The sequence below is a fragment of the Neovison vison genome, chromosome 2, assembly GCF_020171115.1.
Source record: "Neovison vison isolate M4711 chromosome 2, ASM_NN_V1, whole genome shotgun sequence".
Lineage (NCBI taxonomy): Eukaryota > Metazoa > Chordata > Mammalia > Carnivora > Mustelidae > Neogale > Neogale vison.
The window spans coordinates 11,566,008-11,586,365 of record NC_058092.1 but is presented as its reverse complement, the minus strand read 5'-3'; the positions used below and the strand labels follow the sequence as shown (position 1 = coordinate 11,586,365).

The 20,358-nt window shown below is 60.1% G+C and overlaps 1 protein-coding gene across 2 annotated transcripts; it reads left to right on the top strand.

The window, feature by feature from the left end:
- Positions 1–4,005: 4,005 nt before the first annotated feature.
- Positions 4,006–20,350, top strand: FAM131C (family with sequence similarity 131 member C). Of its 2 annotated transcripts, none has more exons than XM_044236292.1 (7): positions 4,006–4,066; positions 14,602–14,717; positions 15,719–15,754; positions 16,007–16,100; positions 18,178–18,360; positions 18,590–18,700; positions 19,468–20,350. In XM_044236292.1, exons 1-7 carry the CDS (start codon positions 4,045–4,047, stop codon positions 19,749–19,751), a joined length of 846 nt encoding a protein of 281 aa, XP_044092227.1. In that variant the 5' UTR covers positions 4,006–4,044; the 3' UTR covers positions 19,752–20,350. The 2 variants fall into 2 exon arrangements, with proteins under 2 accessions (XP_044092227.1, XP_044092226.1); XM_044236291.1 differs by lacking the exon at positions 4,006–4,066 and adding an exon at positions 13,256–13,416.
- Positions 20,351–20,358: the final 8 nt, after the last annotated feature.

Below are 20,358 nucleotides of genomic sequence, written 5' to 3'. Positions count from 1 at the left end.
AGCGTGGAGCTGAGAATGGGCACAGTCTGAGGTCAGCCCACGGCCTTCTTTCTCAGGCTTCCCCAGAAGGGCCTCGCCCTGGGGCTCTGGACCCCCACGCAGGGCTGGGCCTCTAGAGAAACAGGGAACTGGACGGGGAGGCTGGTGCGGGCCTCAACCACCCCCGAGGGCGACTGGAAGGAAGGAAGCAGAGGATGGGGCTTCCCATTGCTCTTTGGATAAAGGCCAGATCCCGTGTGAGGCCCCATGGGAAGCGGCTCCTGCCCCCTCCTCCTGCTCTGGGCTCCAGCCACTAAGGCCCTCTCTCCCTCCTGGGAGTCTGTCCCTCGTCCTGTCTCCAGACTGTTCAGACCGCTGCCCGTGCCGGTCTGGCTGCCGGACCAAGTCCCGCTCTGCCTTTTTAGCTGTGATTCAGTCACTGTCACTTCTACTGGACACTCCCTCCGGGCCCTAGGCAGGATAAAGGGCTTCTTTTTCACACTGTGCTTTCTCTCTCCTAGTGCTTTTTGGGGGTTGTGATTCTCAACTCAGCCAGGTCGTTACTGGATCAATGCCCGCCTCCCGCCAGCTCGCTGCCCTTCCCCAGGGAGCAGGAACCCGGTGTGTCTCATCTATGGTTAACCAGCGCCGCACAGAGCTGGGCACACAGCAAGGGCTCCATGAACATTGGTTGGATGGAGGAAAGGTTGCGTCAGTCAGTCTTAGCCATAATCAGCTTCTACATACGTGACCTTGGACAGGTCTCACTTTCTGGGATGCAGTCAACAAACCCCGACTGAGCATCTGCCACGTACCGTTCTGGGCACTGGAGTCAAACCCAGGTCTGCTGGGCTTCCAGTTCTGTTCTTTCTGCTTATCCAGCTCTGCCTTTCCCAAGAAACCGGAGCTGAGATGCTGTTCGAGGCCTGGAGCCGGGCAACCCCAGCCGGAAGCCTTGTCCTCTCCTGCTGGCCCCCCAGACCTCAGATGCTCCGGTCCCCTGTACACCCTCCAGCATCCCTGCCTCCATGGCCTTGAGCACACAGAGCGCTCCTCCTTGTCTCCCTGCCAATATCCCACTCGGCCCTCACATTCCCATTGCAGGGTCACCAACACCTTGCAGCCATCCCCACGACCCTTGAAAGAAGGGACTCTGTTCTTACAGTGCTCAGCCGGCAAGGGGACATACCACAATCCTCATTGACCCAAACTATTTATGCACATGGCTCCCCCCATACCATGCCTGCCCCCCTCCCAGGAGCATCTGGGCTTAGACCGAGTCTGATTCATCCCCGTAAGGCTCTGCTTGATTGATCTTTCTCCCATCAGGCCCCGCAGCATCTGCTCTCCATGCTCCAGCGCCCAGCCCAGGACCAGGCACTCGGGCCGGCTATGAATGTTTGCCGCTGACTAGGAAGAGTGGGGGCAGGCCACAGGAGCGGGGGCTCTGGCTGGATCCCCAAAGTCAGGATGGGAGAATGGGATTCAGGGCACTTCCTGGGCACTCCCACTCCTGGTCCCCTCATCCACAAGGGGCTCCTTCTCTTCCCCCATAGAGGGCTCTGGGGGAGGGTCATGGAAGGTCACAGGACAGATGGACTGTGGGCTGATCTGGGAAAGGACAGCCTGCCCCACCCCGGGAAGGACAACCACACATCGTAGAGCTATCTGGGAATCTGGGAATCGTCAGCTTCAGCAGAATTCCAAGGACTGGGAAGGTGAATGTGGGCATGCAAGGGGGAGCTGCCCACTCCTGCAAGGCCCAGTCTTTAGTTAGTGCCAAGCTGGGCTGACAGGCAGGACACCTGGATTTGGCTCCTTTCGCCATTTGCTGTGTGACCTTGGGCAAGCCCTTGCCCCTCTCTGAGCACCAGTCAGTACAAGGAGAAGATTGAGTCAGTGTGGAGCTGCTCAGCACAAATGCTGGAGGCAGGGAGAGCCAGAGCCACCTCACCCCACCCTGGTCCCTTCTCTGGGATGGTGGGGGCCTGGGGGGTGGCCACTGCCCAGCCTCACCCACCCGTCTCTGTCTTAGGCTAAAGGAGTCATAGTTGGCTCCCCAGGCGTCCTCTCCTCTGTCAATTGCCCTGTTGTCTGCTGGGGTCCCCCTCCCAGTCTCCCCTGCCCCAGAGCTGTTAGGCTGCCAGCTGGGAACATCAGCAGCTGTGACAAGCGTCCTGCGTCATGGTGAGTCAGAGCCATCCCTCAGAGCCAAGTCCAGTCTCCCCACCACAGGAAGAGAAAGGACACTGGGGCTGCCCCTTCTCTCTTGCTCATACGGGCACATAGTAGGTGCTTCACACACAGTCATCGAATGGAGACTCTTCAGGCTTCCCGTGGGTGTAGGGAAGCTTGGTGACATAACAAGGCAACATATCTATGTTCACTGTCACTGTTATTTCTTTTCAGCCCTGAGTTAGGTACCTACTATGTGCCGGGCATTTTCACATATATTTCTCATTAATGTGTATTGTAATCCTGTGAGGTGAGATTTCCTTTTACCCCCAGTTAACAGATGAAAACACTGAGGCTCAGAGAGGTGAGGCAACTTGCCCAAGGTCACACAGCTTTGTGTGAACAGAGCTGGCACTTACACCTGGTCTGCCTAGAGCCACTCCCCACCTGACCCCCACTCCAGAGAGGGCCCCAGGCCTGGGGGAAGAGAACCAGGTCAGCACGCGCCCCCACCCCCGGCACTGCCACCAGGCCTGGCTCTGTCCTGAGGGAGGCCTCCAGCTCCACTTCATGCTCCTGCCCCAAACCTCATTCATCCCTGGAAACCCACCCAGGCGATCAGCGGGTGTTTGAGGGGAGCCAGTGAACCTGGCTTCCTGGCCTGCAGAAGGCACACGGGTAGGGGAAGGTGTAAAGACTGAAAGAGATGTGTTTGTGCACGGGAAGGTTTGCTCAGGAGCTGGCTGTGTGCACGTGTGTGTGACTGTGTGTCAGTGTGAATGCAGATGGCTGCGTGTGCACGAGCATCTGCGAGTGTGTGCGAGTGTGTGGGGACACGTGTGAGTGGGCTTGCAGGTGAGTCCCTGATGGGGCCGCTGTTACCGCAGGAGACGGGGAGTCCCTGATGGAGCCGCTGTTACCGCAGGAGAAGGGAGGCCCCGACTGAGAAAAGGCGCTGGGCCTCAGTTCTCTCCACCCTGGGTAAGCCCAGAGAAGCGGGGGACCCCGCTAAGGGGTGCTTGACTCTTGTCTGGCAGAGAACCCACTGGTACACTCGGGCCCCTCTGGACTCCACTCTAAGCCAGCGGGCCCCAAAGCAGGAGCTGGCGGTGAGAAATCGCTGTCCCTCACAGCCAAGGGACATCAGGCAAGGCATCTAGCTTCTGTGAGCCTCAGTTTCTTCCCCTGCAAAATGGGCATAAGGGAATTAGTGTTATTGAGCTCTGGTTGTTAAATTAAGGTTTGTACTCTGTGCCCCAAATGCTGGAATCTCTGCGCCGCTCCCCTCCGCCCCCTTCCTCGACCTTCAGCCAGGGTCACCGGGTGGTGAGAAGTGAGGGCCAGAGAATCCCTCCCCTCTCCCCGGTTCCCTGCTCCCCACCCTACCCCTTCGGTCCCTCCTCCCAGCCCTCTTCAACCTGCCCCAGGGCCTCGCCCCCCGCCCCTCACCCCTCCCGACCCCCCGCCCCTCACCCCTCCCGACCCCCCGCCCACTGGCCCCGCCCCCCAGCCCGCGCTGCGGCCACAGGTGCGCACGGCGGGCGGCGCCGGGGGCCGGGGAAGGGGCGGGGCGGCCTGCGCGCGGCTCGGGCTCCGGGGCTCCGGGCGAGCGCTCCCCCGGGTCCCCCCGCCCGCCGTGCTGCCCGCGGCTGGTAGGAGCGGGCGCTGCGCGGGAGGCGGCGGCGGCGGCGGCGGCGGCGGCGGGGACGACCCGGCGGGAGCGGCGGGGAGCCGAGCGGAGGGAGCCGCAGCCCAAGCCCCAGCCCCTGTCCCGGCCCGACCGCCCGCCTGCCGCGCCGGCGCCGCGCGTGAGCCCCGGGCCCGCGGAGACATGAGCGCCCGGCGGCCCGACGCACCCGAGGCGCAGCGGCCCGGCCCCGCGGCCCCGTGATGGGCTCCTGCGTGTCGCGAGGTGAGGGGGCCGCCGGCCGGGTGGGGGTCGGGCCCCGGAGGAGCCTGGGGGTTGCGGCTGGGGGGCGACCCGGCCTTCCCCGACCGGCAGCACGCCCCCCCGCCCCCCCCCAGACCCAGGGGACACGGTGCCCCCGGGAGGACAGGGGACGGGGGTGGCAGCGCAGAGAGAGAGCGGAGGGAGGTCGCCGCATCTCCAGCCGGGCTTGGAGCCACACCCAGGCAGGGGGCAGGAAGCGGGGTCGCTTCCAGCCCTGCAGCCACACGCCCCCTGTCGCGTGCTCTGGAGGGGAGGAAGGCTTCTGGCCGCTCCTGGCTTCTCTGGAGGGCAGGTGGCGGCCCCGGGAAAAGCAGCCGACTGTCCTTCCCACACTCCCCCGAGACACAGGCCTGACTTGCTCAGCGCCCCCACTTCTGTTCCCTTACCCCCTGCGCTGTCTTCAGAGTCCCCGCACCCCATCGACAGCAGTGGGTTAATGGAGAGGAACAGGTTATATGGAAGGTATCCCTTCCCCCACTCTCATCCCTAACTCCCACCCCACCCCCATTCTCGGTCAGGGGACAGGAAGGGACAGAGAGAGCCGTTGTGTCTGCGAACTCCTGGGCCTTTCTTCCTGCCTGGGGGCTTTCAACGGTGCCTTGCTCTGGCTCCCTCTGCTCTCCCCTTGTACTGCCCAAGGTGGCACCCCAGGAGTTGGAGTTGGCTGTCCCTTGGGAATGGCAGTGGAGTCCTACACAGAGCAGGGGGACTGGGGGTAGAGGTGACTGATGACTTGACCCTAGCTCGGCAAACCCACTGACCCCCAACCTTGGGGGCTGCCACCCCACCCATCACCCCCAAAACTTACTCAGTTGTAGAGGGATGAACAGGGCTGGGGGCTGCTGCACAGGCTCTGGGGGGGGGGGCTTGTGCTGAGGGACACTGGGCAAGGAGCACGACGCTTCCCTGCCCTCTTCTGGCCTCTCAGGGGCCCACCAGTCCCTCTGGGACATTTGGGTAAGTGGCTTAGGATGTCTCAGGAGGGTGTGGGGCTGGCATCTTGGGTGGGAGTTAGGTTGTGTGAGATTCGTTCACTTATTCATTCATCAGGCTGATATTAGCATGATACCTACTGTGTGCCAGGTGCTGTGTACATGCTGGGCATCTAGAGGGGACAAGTCTAGCACAGCCCCTGCCCTTGTGAGACCCACAGCTTGCCAGAGGGGAAGACAGTTTTAAAAGGGAAGAGTATTTAGGGTTCTTTAGGACTGACAGGCTCTTAGCGTGTCTCCAGAAACCCAAAGGCTCTGGACAGGCTCTGGGTGTTGGGCATCTGGGATAGGGCATTTCCTTGGTGACTGTGTCCCTTCCCTGTCACTTGGTCATCCCGTACCGGGGGCCCAACCTGTGAGCCACAGACCCACTGAACACAGTACGAGGCCAGGGAGGAAGAGATGCCTGCCAAGGTCAGGCTGGTGCTTGGGTCCTTGGACGGCCCCCACCCCCACCAGGGCCAGCACCCTCTGCTGTGCCTGCTTGAGGTCACACAGACTAAGAAGGGGGACTTCCTTCGTCCTTCCCTCTGTGGCTTGGGCTCCGAGTGCCACCTCCAGATCTAGTTGTGTATTCGAACCTTGTCTCCTTCCTGAGGGGGTGGCACTTACCGTCCCTGCAGCAGGCGGAGCTGGATAAAGGTAAAGAAGGGACAGGACACTGGAGCAGAGGACAACCATGATCTCAGTGACTGGACCACTACGTGGAGGGCACACCCACCTCTGATTGTCACTAACACTGTCAGAGCAATTGTCACCAGTACTGCTTCCGGCTTGCCAGGGACTGGTTGGAACGTTTTAGGCACAACCAGCTCAGTTGGGGTAGGTGCTGTCCCAGTCCTTGTTTTACAAACAGGGAAACGGAGCGGGGGCGGGGGGGGGGTAGCTGAGTGACCTGTAAAAAAGCCAGGCCTGTGCCCCAAGCCTCTGCACTGCACCCCCAGCCCACAGCCGGGCGCCTGACCTGCTCCTCTCCAGCTGCAGGCTTCCAGGAGCTTCTGGGCCCGATGCTAATAACCACTCCTTTCTCCAAGCGCTTCCCTGTGCCTGGTGCGCAGCCCTGAAGCCAGGCCAGGGACTGGGAGCCTCCTGCTGGTGCTGATCCCTGAGTCTGCACCCAGCTGGGGCTTCCAGGCCCCAGGTACAGGCCACACCTTGGAGAGACTCCCCAGGCCAGCATGGGGTGGCAATTCGCTTCCCTGTGCTGGGCCTGAGAGGTTAGGGGTGCAGACTCCGGAGCCGGCCAGCCTAGGTTCCCATCTGCCATTCCCTAGCTCTGTGACCTCAGCAAGTTACTTAATTTTGAATGGGTATCTCAGTGTTCTCATCTCTAAAATGGGACCAATACCAGTATCGATGTCGTAGGATTGCTGGGCAGGGATTACAGGACTTAATTCATGTAGAGCATTCAGACCAGTACCTGGCACGCTTAGCTATTTCTTTAATTTTAAATTTGTTGTTATTACCCTTCTGTGCGGACAGCTAAGCCAGCCCCTTTCAGCTGGGAAAGGGGAGGACACGGAGGCTTCCAGCCCCATCCTGTCTCACGGATGCCTCATGGCAGGCACTTGAGGTGCTGAGGACTTGGGGAAAGTGACGGGGACCAGAGTAAGATGACACATGCTGTTTCCAGGAGCTATTTTGTGTTGTTGGCTACTTGTTTTTTGAAAAGATTCTATTTATTTGAGAGAGAGAGAGATCAGGAGGAGGGGCAGGGGGGGAGGGGGAGGGCTAAGCAGACTCTGTGCTGAGCACAGAGCCTGATGTAGGGCTTGATTTCACGACCCTGAGATCATGACCTGAGCCGACCTCAAGAGTCAGACGCTTAACCGACCAGGCACCCCATTCATTATCTGTTATTAAGTTACCACCTGTCGGGGGCTTATCCTAAGCCAGGCTGAGCCTTTTTACTCTTCCCATGTAGTTCATCCTCATTCAACCCTGGAAGGGGAGACGTGGGGCTCAGAGACAGGAAGGGTCTTACCTGAGGTCACACAGCCAAGACATGGAGAGGCAGGATTTGGATTCAGGTCTGTGTTAGCCCAGCGCCTGAGCAGGGAGCCCCTGCCCTTTGCTTTCAGATGCGACCCCCAAGAGAGAGGCACGGATATGGCCGGTGCTCAGAATTGCTGCCCTCTGCAGTAACTCTCAGGGTTGGTATTTGATTGGGGCTTTGCTGCCACCGCAGGTGACAATGTGCACAGAGCAGGGGAATTAATATCTAGCCCCCTCTCTCCAGCTCCAGTCTCTCAGGGCCTGCCCCATGCCCCTGGCCCTGAGAACCTCTCCACCCGCCAGGGTTGTCCTCCAACCAACCTATCAGCCTCCTGGCCTCACTGTGGGGGTCTCAGTGCCCTGGGCCCTGGGGCTTATGAGGGCAGAAATGGGGGACTGAAGTCTTTCTTTTGGAAGGTCAGACATCTCTCATGTCTGGGAGAAGGCTCCAGCTCTGAAGGAGCTGGGCAGAGTGCCCCACAGAACACAGGGCCCACCGACTATGATGTCTTCCCAGCCGCCTCGCACTGTCTCCCCTTCACCCCTGCAGAACCAGTGAACAGTCTGACACTGGGCACTGGGGGAGACTGAGGAAGGAGTAGATGGGGCCTTGACCTTGGGGAGCTCACTGTCTGAGAAGACAGACACAACCTTGCCCCAGGGGGTGGTCTAGTGGGGGAGGCAGGACACGGACATGGACACACACACACACACACACACAGAAAAACAGCCTGAAGAAGAGATCAGCACTGGCTTGTGGTTTGAGCACAAGCTTTGGAATTTCAGACTGGATCAGGTTTGAACCCCATCTCTGCTGCTTATTAGCTGGTGACTTTGGAGAAGTGATTTAACTTCTCTGAACCTCAGTTTCCCCATCTGTAAAAATGGGCATAATGATACTACTTCGCAGGGGTTTAGTGAGGGTTAAACAAGAGATAATGGATGAAAAGGCCTAGGACAGTACCCGACACACAGTAGGTGTTCAATAAATGGTGGCAGCAAATCACTGCTGGCCGGAGTTTGCTCATTAAGGCTGCTGGTGGCCTAATACAGCGGAGGCCAGTCTAGGCAGGCTGCCTGGAGGAGGTGAGGCTAGAGCAGGATGGGTTCTAGGATAGCTCGTGAAAGAGACTGAGTCCCAAGATGGCAAAGGAAGGAGAAAGGAGCTCAGGTATGTGGAAGGTCCAGGAGAAGAGCCTGTTGTCTCCCTCTATCCTTGGTTGGCATAGAAACTGACCCTCATCAGCCCCCTGATGAAGTTACCACTGTGGGCCCGGTGACCTATAAACACATGCCCCAGGGAGCAGGAGGGCCCTTTGTCCCCTCGAGGCCAAGCTTCCGCCAAGCTCAGCCGGACGGCCTGCTGTCACGTCAGTGACTCACCAGGCAGAGAGGCCAAGGGCTCACTCTTGGTGGCCTCCCTCTGCAGGGCTCCCAGGGGGACTGAGATCTGTCCTGTGGTCTAGAAAGGGGACCAGATCTGGGAGTGGAGAGGGACGGAGCAGCTGAGGTTTCCAGAGCACCTGCTGGGTCAGGGGCTTTATCCTCCAACAGCTCCTTCCCTGGCAGCCGGGCAGGTTCATTGCACAGGTGAGAGCCCTCGGCTCACAGGGGCTGGGCCACACGGCCACAGCCCGGGCTGGCAGCAGAAAGCTGGGATTAGACCCAGGGCAGGGACTGTGAAAGGAACACCGGGCCCACTGTGTTCTCCTCGGAGGCAGGGACAGGCCCTGGACCTCCGTGGGCCACCAGCACACGCAGGGCTGGGCGAGGGGCTTCAGACCCTGGCTGCTGCTCTGTTACTATGTGCTTTCAAGGAGAAGTTTACCTTGTCTGGGCTGCTGGGAAAAAACAGGGTTAACCTGGGGCCCTCCCTGCCCTCCCTGGGGGGCAGAGCCCTGGGAGACACTGTGGGGACAGATGGCAACCGCAGTGTCGAACGGGCTGGGACTCCAACACCAAAGAACAGCTAAGGGGACTAGATGGCTCGGAGGCAGGGGAGAGGGGACCGAGCTATGGACTGACCCGAGGAACAGGGTGGGTGCTTCGTAGCCAGACGGCTTTAGGGGAGACATCAGGAGGAGCTGTCCGGGTTGTTGGGCTCTACAGCCAATGGGGAGCTGGTGTGAGAAGGCAGCAAGCATCCTTGGTCGGCAGAAGAGCGCCCTGCTTGGAGGCAGAGGGATGCAGGAGATGTCCGGGTGACAGTCCTCTCCTTGAAGGACCCAGAAGGCCTCCAAGTTGCCAGGGCAACCAGAGGCTTGTCACTGCCGTGGCTGGGGGAGGTGGGGGAGGGGACAGGTCTGAGAAGGAGCCTCAGACCTTGAGGTCAGAGGAGTAGGGTGTGGACCGAGGAGGAAGGAGGTACCCCCAGGAGCAGTGGCCAGGGATCCCCTCAGGGGACCCCCAGCCCCCAGCCCACATGAAACACTGTGTTTTTCCAGTTGCTGCTGGTGACGTGGCCGCCGGTCCCAGCTGGGCGAAGAGCAGCCTGTGATTTCACCCTGGGCTGCTCCATTACCTGACGTCTCCATGGCAACCAGCCCGTGACATCACGGGGCCCAAGTCCTCGGGGGAGAAGACAGCTTTGGCGGAGGCTCCTGCACCCCAACTGAGGTGGTGGGGGGGCAGGAAAGCTGGAGAGGGGCTTAGAGCCAGCAGTCCTCCAAGTCCCCCTTGACCAATGACCTTGTTCAAGTCCTGTGTGCTCCAGGCCCTTGACGCTGCCTACCAGGCCTCGGCTCCCCTGACTCCCCGGCCCGCAGTCCACAGAGCTTTAGGGATGGCCAGGGGCCCTTGAAATATCCCAGCACCCGTCTGCCTGCACCCCGGCGGGCCCTGGCTTCTGCGCTGGAATCTTAGGAGTGGTGACTTTCAAACGTTTTTGACTAGAACCCGTAGGAATACATATATTTTGCGTCATGACCCAGCACACGCTTAGAACATTCTCGCCACATGTGTGTGGGCACATGCGGGCCTGTGCGGTTTAAACCGAAGTTTTGTGAAACAATACTTAACCTGACTCCTCGATAGGTTCTGATATTTTCTGTTCAATTCTATTTCATTTATTTATTTTTTAGATTTTATTTATTTATTTGACAGACAGATCACAAGTAGGCAGAGAGGCAGGCAGAGAGAGAGGAGGAAGCAGGCTCCCTGCTGAGCGGAGAGCCCTATGCGGGGCTCGATCTCAGGACCCTGGGACCATGACCTGAGCTGAAGGCAGAGGCTTTAACCCACAGCGCCACCCAGGAGCCCTCTATTTTATTTTTTAAACACATGACCTAGTAAGTGGCTTACATGACCCGCAGAAGGACATCCTCCTCCCCTGCTGGAACCTGGTATTTGTACACCTGGAGACCCTGAAGCTCGGGGAGGGGCAGGCCTCGCACGGGGCACACAGTCTGGACTCGGGGGGAGGAGCCAGATGAGCTGAAAGCCCCGGTGTGTAAGACACGGCCCAGCCCACACTGCTGTCGGCTCCTGGGTGACAGAGCTCCGAGTTCGGGGCATGGGGGCATCAGTGCCGGCTCTGCCTGCCTTTTTCTCGCCCTGTTTCAGACAGGCTCATTCAGACTCCTTCACCTGCCTGCTGGTAACAGTCTCCAGGCCCCTCTCAGAACTCTCTGGTCCCTTAGGGATCCTAAGCCCAGTCCAGTGTGAACAGAGACTTCCACCCCACACCTTGCTCAGTGTTCGCTTCGGCCCTCCCGCCAGGACTGCTGGCTTCCCTCCTCTCCAGGTCCCGTTCTCCTCTGACATCTTGGGGTCTGGCCTGAGGAACCTGAGAAAAAGTGGCCAAGATACATTTATTTATCTGGGGCTCTGGTGGTCTCGTTAGCTACCACTGGCTCACTGTTGAAGCAAAGTTTCAACAAAAATGAGCAATGTGCCAGGCCCTGTGGCAGGAGGTGCTAGGGCTATGGTGGCGACTAAAGCTGACAAGGACCAGCCCTCAGTGAGCTCATGGTTTAGTGAGAGATGGTGAACAAGGAAACAGACACATAATAACATAAAGAAGGAATGTCACCTTAGAGAAGGAATGACGGAAAATTAGGAGATAGGAAAGGACGGGTGCCATTAAACAAGGTGGCTGGAGGCCTCCCTGAGGTTCTAAAGTTTGAGTAGAGACCTGAATACGGTGAGGTAGTGAGCCTGCAGCTCTATGGGAGGATGGAGTTCCTGCTGGAGGAAAGGCACAGCCAGTGCAAAGGCCCTGAGGCAGGAGTGTGCTGGGCATATCTGAGTGGCCAGTGTGGCTGGAGTGCAAGAGGGAGAGTAGTGGAAAATGAGAGGGAAGGGGGGCCACGGGCCCCAGGTCAGCATGTGTGAGTTCTCTCAGAGGCTGTTTGGGGGGCCTGCCTGCAGCAGGACCCCTGTCATGGGACCTCTGACCTGGTTTGACCTCTTCCCTTCCCTGCCCAACTCCCTTGCCCACTAAAGTTGCCCACCCTCCAGCCTCTGGGAACTGGGGTCCCCTTGCCCTGCAAGCAACCCTCCTAGGGGGTACCCGCAAAACTCAAACACGGCCCCTTCCTTAGTGTCCCTTGAGAAAGTCACAGTCCTTGCTGTGCAGGGGGAGGGAAGACAGGCCGCTCCACTGCCCCTTTGCGTCCCAGCCATCTCTCCCCAGCTGTGCAGAATCCGACCCAAGGCGGGGTGGGGGTGTAGGACACTGGCCTCTCCTTCGCAGGATGCCCTGCCTGCTTCCATGCTCAGCTCCTGCAGCTCTGCCCGCGGGTTGTCGAAGCCGGGGAAGGGTGCTGGGAGCCTGCGTCCAGGGCAGGACAGGCTGCTGGCTGGGACCAGTGCCCTGCAGCGGCCTCGCCTCCCTGCCATGGTGCAGATCCCCTGCTCCTCGTGTCTCCTGGACCTCACAATTTCGTGCAAACTGCACACCCCACCCTCCCCTGCCCTCACCCCCCTTCTCCTGGCACCCCCCCCACCCGGCTAGCTCCCCCATCAGTGCTTCTGTGTGGCCCCTGACCCCCACAGAACTCATCAAAACTCCTTTTGTGCTTTGGAAGAGAGTAAGCCTGGGCATCAGGGTAACAGGACGCAGACCCTGACTGCCCGCCACGGGCTGGGTGCCTCTGGGTAGTTGATGCCGCCTAGGCCTCAGCTTCCTCCCCTAGAAAGCTAAGCCATGGATCCTTCCTCTTTAGGTCCATCAGTCAGTATGAGGAGTCGGTGCCGTCACACCAGGAGAAGGGGTGCTGCTGTCCCCTGGGGTCAGCCTCGTGTTTGCATGAGGGGCTTTGAGGCTGGTTTCTATCAGACTGGGAGCTCCTGGAGGGCCGGGGTGGAGTCTTAATCCCACCTCTGTCCCCACATGCTTGCACGGTAAAGACAGAAGATGGGTGCTCCTCAGGTGAAGGAATGAAAGGTTGTTTCGGTGAATGAATGACCTAGAATGTCACTCTCACTAGAATGTCAGCTGCGTGAGGGCAGCTGACATTCTAGCGTCTCTGTCTCATTTGCCAGTGTTCCTCGTGTGCAGAACAGAGCCTGGCACATAGTAGGTGCTCAGCAAATACTTCTGAATGCATCAGAAAGAGATGCTTACTCCCTGTGCTATGGTCTCCATTCCCTCGGCCTCACACTCACCGTGAGGGAAGGGACCGAACACTTCACAAAAGCTTGACCGTGTTGGTAGTGACTGGTGCCCAGTGCGGGGACAGGTATGGCCACTCTGAGGAGGCGACCTTGAGCTGAGACCTGAATGACACGGTTCAGGAAGATCTGAGGATATGTTCCAGGTGGAGAGGAAAACAAGGACAAGGAACAAGGGGACCATTTGAGGAGCAGCAGGGAGGCTGGCGTGCGCGCCCCTGAAGGCCTTGGTGGGGGGCTGGCTGTCCTCCTCCAGGGCAGTGGAAGGAAGCCAGTGGCCAGTTTTCAGCAAAGATGCAGTCTGACCTGTGTCCTCCCTGTGCAGAGGGGTGGGGAGTGGGGGAAGCCTGTGGCCAGTGGCCTCCAGGTGAGAGAGGGCGGTGCCCCCAGGTGGGGAGCGGCAGTGGGAACAGAGAGGACTGGGTCTGGAATGGAGGTTGGAGAGAGCCTTGGGGGGGGGGTGTTGGGCGAAGGCAGCGTTCAGAGAAAACTGGATTTTTTGGTTGGTGCAGCTGGGTGGGCTGTTACATCATTTGCTAAAATCAGGGAAGAGGAGGAAGGTGGACCTGGGTCTCCTTGAGCCGGCGTCGCCTGTTGGGCATCCGTGAGGGGAGCGGGCTCTTCATTCGGGGGCTCAAGCAGAGTCAGGGGCACAGGGGTAAATGCGGGGTCAGCCGCACACGGAGGAGGTGTCCTGGGAGAGACCTCGGGGTGAGAAGGGGCGGGGCTGGAGCAGAGAAGGGGGACCAAGGGGGGTGGTGGGAGGGAAGCTGGAGATGGGCGTGGCTTGAGGGGGAGGGAGGGGAGGAGGGGAGGAGACAGGAGATGTCCCTGCTGGGCGGTCTCAGGAAAGGCTGCCTGAAGAGGATGGAGGAGAAAAGGGGGGGGGTAAGGAGGGGTAGAGGTCGGGCACAACTCTGAGTGTGGTGTGGGAGGGGGCAGAGGAGCGGGCAGGGAGCTGAGGGGAAGCAGGGTTGAGGTCTTTAAAGGATGGGAGATGCTGGGGCTGCTGGGAGGTGAGGGTCTGATGGGGGGCGGGGGGCACTGGATGGGTGGGGAGAGCAGGGGTGCAGGTGAGAGTCCTGAGGGGAAATACACCGCAGCCCCCGCCGTCGGTGGCCAAGAGGGAGACAGGGGGCAGCCCCCACCCCCCGTGGGGGGCGGCTCAGGCTGGGGGGTGGTCTCTAGGGTGTGGGGGCTGGTCTTGGATGGAGCAGGACTGCTCTTCCTTTGTCACAGGAAGGAAAGCAGATGGTGTGAGCAAAATGGGGGCAGGGCAATGATTTCAGGTAGAAGAATGGGGTGATGGGGTGCTGCCTGCTGCGGGCTTCTGGACCTCCGTGAGGGATGGGGGAGCGGCCAGCAGCAGGCTGTGGTGCCCGGGGGGCAGGTGTGAGAAGTAAAGCTGCGTGAGGTAGTTAGCCGGGTTGGAAGCAAACTTTGCGGGGACTGGAGACCTGTAGACGGTTCCCTGGTCCGTGTCCTGTGGGAGGCTGGGGACCTTCTCCAGCACCGCGCAGCCCTGCGGTCCTGGAGTGGAGCAGGTGGAGGGTGAGACTGGTTAGGGCTGGGAGTTGAGGGCCTCTGTGGAGGCGAGCTCGTAGGCTGTGCCAGGGAGTGGGTGCTAGCTGACCAACCAAATGGAGGGACAGACAGATGGACGAGAATTCCCACTGAGGGCACCAGGCAGGCGGTCTGGCAGGAATCCCCACCTGCTGAGGGCTTGCTTTTCTACAAAACGGTCTTTGTTTTCTACAAAATGACATTGGTGGCCATAAAGTAGCACCCAGCGCTACTGAGCTGGGCAGGGCTGGCTTGAACAAGCCTCGTAAGTAGGGAGTGCAGGGCTGTGTGTTGGGGGGGGTTCCTAAGTTCCTCCTGTCGTCATATTTCCAGATCTGTTCACAAGTGCCCACAAGGACTGCCCCATGCCCCAGGGCACGGACCCCCGGAACCCGGACTTGCCCTCCAGCCACCCCCACACTGTTCCTGCAGACCATGTCACTGGCAAGGTAACTGGTCCCACCTGATCCTTACCTTCACCTGCCTCGGCGCTGGTTCCTGGAACGCCCCCTACAGCGCTCCCCAGGGAGCCGCAACTGTTCCCATCTTCCCTCCTTGGATCAGAGCCCCTAAGGTTTGGTATGCATTTGGGTGAAAGTCTGAATCGGGCTGGGCATCCAGGGGCTTGGACCAGGACCAGAAAAGAGAGTCCTGCTCTGGAGGTCTTTCCACACAAAGTACCTCAGCCTTGCAGATAACAAGTTCCCTGACCAGCCCACCACCTTCCTTCTTAGCAGCCTGCCCTGCCTTCTGGAAGGTAAAGGAGTGGTACCTTTTTTTTTAAGTTTATTTATTTAAGTGATCTCTAACCCAACATGGGGCTCGAACTCACAACCCAGAGACCAAGAGCCGTGTGCTCTGCGGACTGAGCCAGCCAGGCACCCCAAGAGTGGGATTCTTAGTCCAGATGCCTTAGGAAGAGCTTGCCAGGGGCCTCAGATCCTGGTGCATCATTTCCACCCCACCCCCCGAGGTTGTGGCTTGGACCTACCGGTTGACATAATCACTTTTTTTTTTAAACACACACCACATGCCAAGCTTTATGCTGGACACTTTGCCTAGATCATGTCACTTGCGTCACCACAATCCCTGAGATAAATGGCATTTATTACCATCTTACAGAGGAGGAAACTGACATCCTGAGCCGTTAAGGTGCTAGTCTAAGGGTACCCAGGTAGAAAGGGCAGAGTCGAAGCTCGGACCCAGGTCCGATCTACCCCCCGCGCCCGCTGCCTTCCTGGCGGAGCCCCCACTGCTCCCCGCCGCCCCACAACATCTTTCTCTGCACAGTGAGGGAAGGCGGGGGTCCTGACCAGGAGTAGGCAGAGCCCGGACCTCAGACAACAGCAGAAGGCTGACCCCCCACCACCACCCGGGGCTCAAGGACTCATGCCATCTGCTGGCACCGTCTGCCAGGCCCTGCCTGACCCTCTCCCTCCTCTCATTTTAGGACAAACAGATGGATTTCTGTTGGGATCCTTGGCAGGTCAGTGCACTTTGCCCATCCCGCAGTCCAGACAGCCGCCGTGGACACCGTGGCCCCTTGCTCTGCGACCCCAGCCCGGGCACACAGTCCTGCCACCCTGGGGGAGGGGGCCTGATGACAGCAGCGGGTGGGACGGTCCTGTGGGAGTGGGCAGGGTCGCCTGGGGAGGGGGCTTCGTGGGACGGTAGTGGCCGGGAGATGTCCTCTGGCAGGTCTGCCCTGCCCTACTCCCCCATCCCCTCCTTTCTGCAGAGGTGCTTCCAGACCACCAACGGCTACCTGGCCGACTCCAGGTCCTGCTCCAGCAACTACAACGTGGCAGCTCTGGCCACCTCGTCCCTTGTGGGTAGGTTCCAGGGTCCCTCCCCTGCCCCAGGGTTAGCACAGCCTGTCCCTTGCCCTTGCTGTGGCTGGAGGGCATGCAGCCTGGTGGAGCCAACATTTCCCGGACCCACGCTCCATGCCAGGATCTGCAGGGACGAGGGACTTAGGTTCCTGGCCCCCACCCCTGCTGTTAAATTGCCTCTTAAAGCTGTGAAGGAATGGCCCCAGTCTTTTGGATGTCTGCCTGGCGTGGCCTCCCGGCCTCCACGGCAGGTGCAGTCTGCCCGTCACCCCGCCGTGGGTGGGCTTCCCTGGAAGCAGAGCCCAGACGCAAATTGTGCGAGTGATTTATGGAGGGATCGTTCTCAAGGGCGGCTTGTAGGAATGAGGGCAGCAGGACCGGGCAGGGGAAGGAGCTCAGCAGAGATGGGGCTACAGGAGGACTCTGTCTCCGCCCGATCCCTGGGAGCTCAGGAGCACGAGTCGAACCTCAGAACTTCCAGTGGGCGGTGTTGAGGCTGGCGGCTGGTTGGGTATCACTCCCGTGTTGGTCAGCAGTGGCCCCTGGAAGGCTCTCCTGCCTCCCAGGCATCTCCGGGTGAGGCCACTCCCGTGAGCTAAGGGCAAGGCTCCAGAGAGGGCTGCCGGTGGGAGGCGGCAGCTGCTGGGAGATGGGCACGCAGGCCAGCAGAGGAGCCACCAGGGGCTGCCACTGCATCTGGCCCAGGTCATCCCCGGCACACCCAGGCCATTCCCGTGCTGCCCTCCCCCCTGTTTGCCTTGACTCTCTCCCACCCACCACCCCTTCCCTCTGCCTCCCCTGCTCTGCAAAGGCCAGTTGAACTGCCTCCTCCAGAGCTTTCTCTGGTTGGCTGTGCTCCTAGCTCGGGGGTATGTGTGGCGGGTTCTCCCCCTTCTTCCTCATTCCCATCTTTCCCATTTTCTCAGTATTATGTTTCTAGCTTCCTTGCTTAAACATTGCCAGTCCTCACATCACGGCTCTGAGACCCCAGTGATGGTATGCTCAGCCTTGGTTCAGAGAGGTGCTGAATCATTTCTGACAGTCTTCTCTGTCAGCTTCCACACCGAGGTAGTCTACTCCTAAGAGCCCTTCAGGTCCTCCTCCCCGCTTCCCAGCCCCTGTCCTGTCTCTTGCTGCATCCCTTCAATGGCTCCTGATGGTGCCCCATCTCTACCCTTGGCCCCATCCCCTAATTGGGGTGCTCTAAACAACGGCTCTAATCTGCCACTCTTTTGCTTATTACCCTGCTGTGGCTCCCCACTGCTAGAAGGAAAACTCTGGAGTCCTAGGCTTGCCTCTCTCAGTCCTAAGTCTCACCCCTGATGGGCTCCCCAGCCTTTTCTGCCATCCCAGCCTTAGTATGGCCCCCATATCCCATCCCCGGCAGTCCCAGAATCATGCCAGACTCTGCCATGCCTTCCTCCTCGTCTCATCTCTGCCTCCATCTGCCCATCTGTCCAATACACCTGCAAACCACCAACCTACCTGTAAAGCTCAACCCCAGTCCACCTCTTCCAGGAAGCCTTCCTGGCCTGCTGCACCCCACATAGGTCTCCCGCACAGCAGAGCTGGCACTCGCCTTGGCACTGGGGATGCTTTCTCGGAACTGGTTAATTAATAGATAAAGGGAGACGGCCGGGTGGACCTTGAGTGGATCTTCTGGGACAGAAGGGTCTAAACCTGGTGAAAGGGAATGAGGGACGTGGCAGGTCTGCGAAGAAGCACCAGGTGGAGGGGGACATTGTTGGGAGTAGGATATTGGGAGGGCTTGGGGCCTCTGCATGGGTGGGGACCTAAATGAGGTGGGGCCTTGGGGCCTCGGGAAGGGTGTGGGGTGCTGAGTGGTCGTGGGCTCTGGTTGGGCAGGAGGACCTGCTGGGATAGATTCAGGCATTGTGAGTATGGGGCTGGGAGGACACGGGGCATGGGGTGAGTACAGAGCCTGAATGCTTGTGGGGTACAGGCCATTAGATGGGCCTGAGGTGTGGGGGGGCGGGGAGCCTGGGGTAGCAGGGGGCAGGCCCCTGGGCAGGGTTTTATGTCAGAGCAGTCACCCGGCTGCCCTCAATGCTTCCAGGGGTGGTACAGAGCATCAAGGACCACATCACAAAGCCCACGGCCATGGCACGTGGCCGCGTGGCCCACCTGATCGAGTGGAAGGGCTGGCGCGCCCAGCGGTCAGGCTGGGAGCTGTCCCCCGCTGAGGACGAGCATTACTGCCGCCTGCCCGATGAGCTGCGGGAGGCCCGTTTTGCTGCAGGTCAGTGGTTGGGGAGCCTGGAGACGGGGACTGGTCGGGGCTCTGGTCCTTAGGGGACCGAGGGTCACCACACGGGCATTGTCGAGACATGGCCATGGGTGGACAGGCATTCGGGGGAGCCGTCTGGTCACCAGGGCCCAGATGGACAGTTGGGTGCCAGCCCGTCCTGGTGCTGAACGCCCCCCCCCATGTCCCTGCTGAGCTGGTCTGGCTGTTCCCCCACCCCCAGGGGTTGCCGAGCAGTTTGCGATCACAGAGGCCACGCTGAGCGCCTGGTCCTCGCTGGACGACGAGGAGCTTCACCTCGAGAACAGCCCTCAGGACATGGTCCAGCTCCAGGGTATGACCCGGGTGGGCGCCGGGGCGGGGTGGGTGGAACAGAGCAGGGGCTGGGTGCCTGCCTCCAAACCACGGTGACCTCGGACAAGCCCCTCCCGGTCTCAGCCTGGGTTTCTGCATCTGTGGGCGGGAGCAAAGGGTCCTCACCCCGCCCACTGCCTACCGAGCGCATGCGCCTAAGCGTGGGGGCGAGTTGACCCACTTCGGTGTTTTCCCTGTGCCATTTCACTTCCTCCTCACCATGCCTCTAAGAAGGGGGCCCTGTTATTATTTCCTTTTACAGATGAGGGAAACTGAGGCATCGGGAACCTTGCCCTAGGTTACAGCTAGAGGCGTCAGAGCCTGGATCAGATCCTTAATACCAAGCACAGCCAGCCCAGGTTACTGCTGGGGCTTCACTGGCCCCGGGGCCTCGGTGACACCCACAGGCCCATCATCTTAATCCTCCCCCTGACTGAGGGGCGGGAAGGGAGCGGAGGCCCAGGAAGAACAGGGGTTGTCCCAGCTGTCCCAGCGCCGGATTCGAGGCCGGGCAGCGTAGCCTGCTGTTAACTACTCCAGCTTTCTCCACCACCCCTGTAATCCCCAGGGAGAAACGGGGGCTCAGAGAGGTTCGGTGACTGGCCCAAGGTCACACAGCTCGGCAGCGACAAAGGGTTTGGAGACCAGTCTTCTGTCCCTGACCTTCCCTCACGCACCAGGAGAGGGTGAGGAGCGGGGCTGGGACTCCGTTCCTCACGCTCCCGACCCCTCCTGTTGGTTTTCCAGACCTGGAGAGCGTCTACCTGCAGGACAGTCTTCTGAGTGGCCCCTCACAGGATGACAGTCTTCTGGCCTTTTCCTCCTCCGGCCTCTCCCCCGAGGGCTGGCCCTCACCCGACGAGCCCCCCATCACAGCTGTCGGCCCCCAGCCCCCCAGCCTGGAAGAGGAGCATCAGCGGCGGCTGCCTCGGGGTCTGGGGCCTGAGGGTGGGGCCCATCTGCAGGGTTCCCTCCCCTCCGTGGACAGCATCTCCCTCTCAGAGGAGGAGGACGAGGTGTTCTATAACTGAGGGGGGGCGGCTGTGTGCCTCGGAGCCTTCTCATACTGTGACCTTGCCCGGTGGGCAGCCCAGGCATATCAGGATGTTGGGGTCTGGGCCGGGCATTTCTGGACTCCTCAGGGCAGGCAGGGGTGGGTACAGCAGGGACGGGGGGGCCAGCCCTCCCTGTGGACCAACCTGTGCCTCCGTGGACCTGCCCCAGGAGTGGGAGCCATAATCCCCCTTCTCCTTTCTTTACTTGGCTCAGCAGGGAACCTTCCCCCGTGGGGTTTCCGCCAGCGGTGAGCTCGAGGACTCTCAGCAGGCATCAGGGCAAGCTGCCAGGAGGAGCCAGCCGCTGGGCCCCTGGGCAGACGCTCTCAGAAGGACTCGGGAGACCCACTTGGAGTGGGCCTGGGGACCCTGCCTTGACCCCGGGGGCTCAGTCCTCCCCCTTCCCTCTGTGTTTGTGTCCTCATCAGAGGTGGGACAGCCTCTCTGGTAGCTAAGCTCCTCGGCTCCCTCCACGAGGATCGCCTGTCCCTGGTGCCCCTGCTCCCTTCCTTGCACCCTCTTCCCCCCTTCCAGAAGGTTCTCTACAGACATTAAAGTGGTGGATTCACCCTGGATGAACTTG

Bases quoted from the DNA above. Each gene is read 5' to 3' on its own strand.
- FAM131C (XM_044236291.1), top strand. From the start codon at position 13,368: ATGCGGGGTCAGCCGCACACGGAGGAGGTGTCCTGGGAGAGACCTCGG. The intron at 14,718-15,718 runs GTAACTGGTCCC...CTCTCATTTTAG, and splicing joins CAGACCATGTCACTGGCAAG to GACAAACAGATGGATTTCTG. The intron at 18,361-18,589 runs GTCAGTGGTTGG...CCCCACCCCCAG, and splicing joins GGAGGCCCGTTTTGCTGCAG to GGGTTGCCGAGCAGTTTGCG.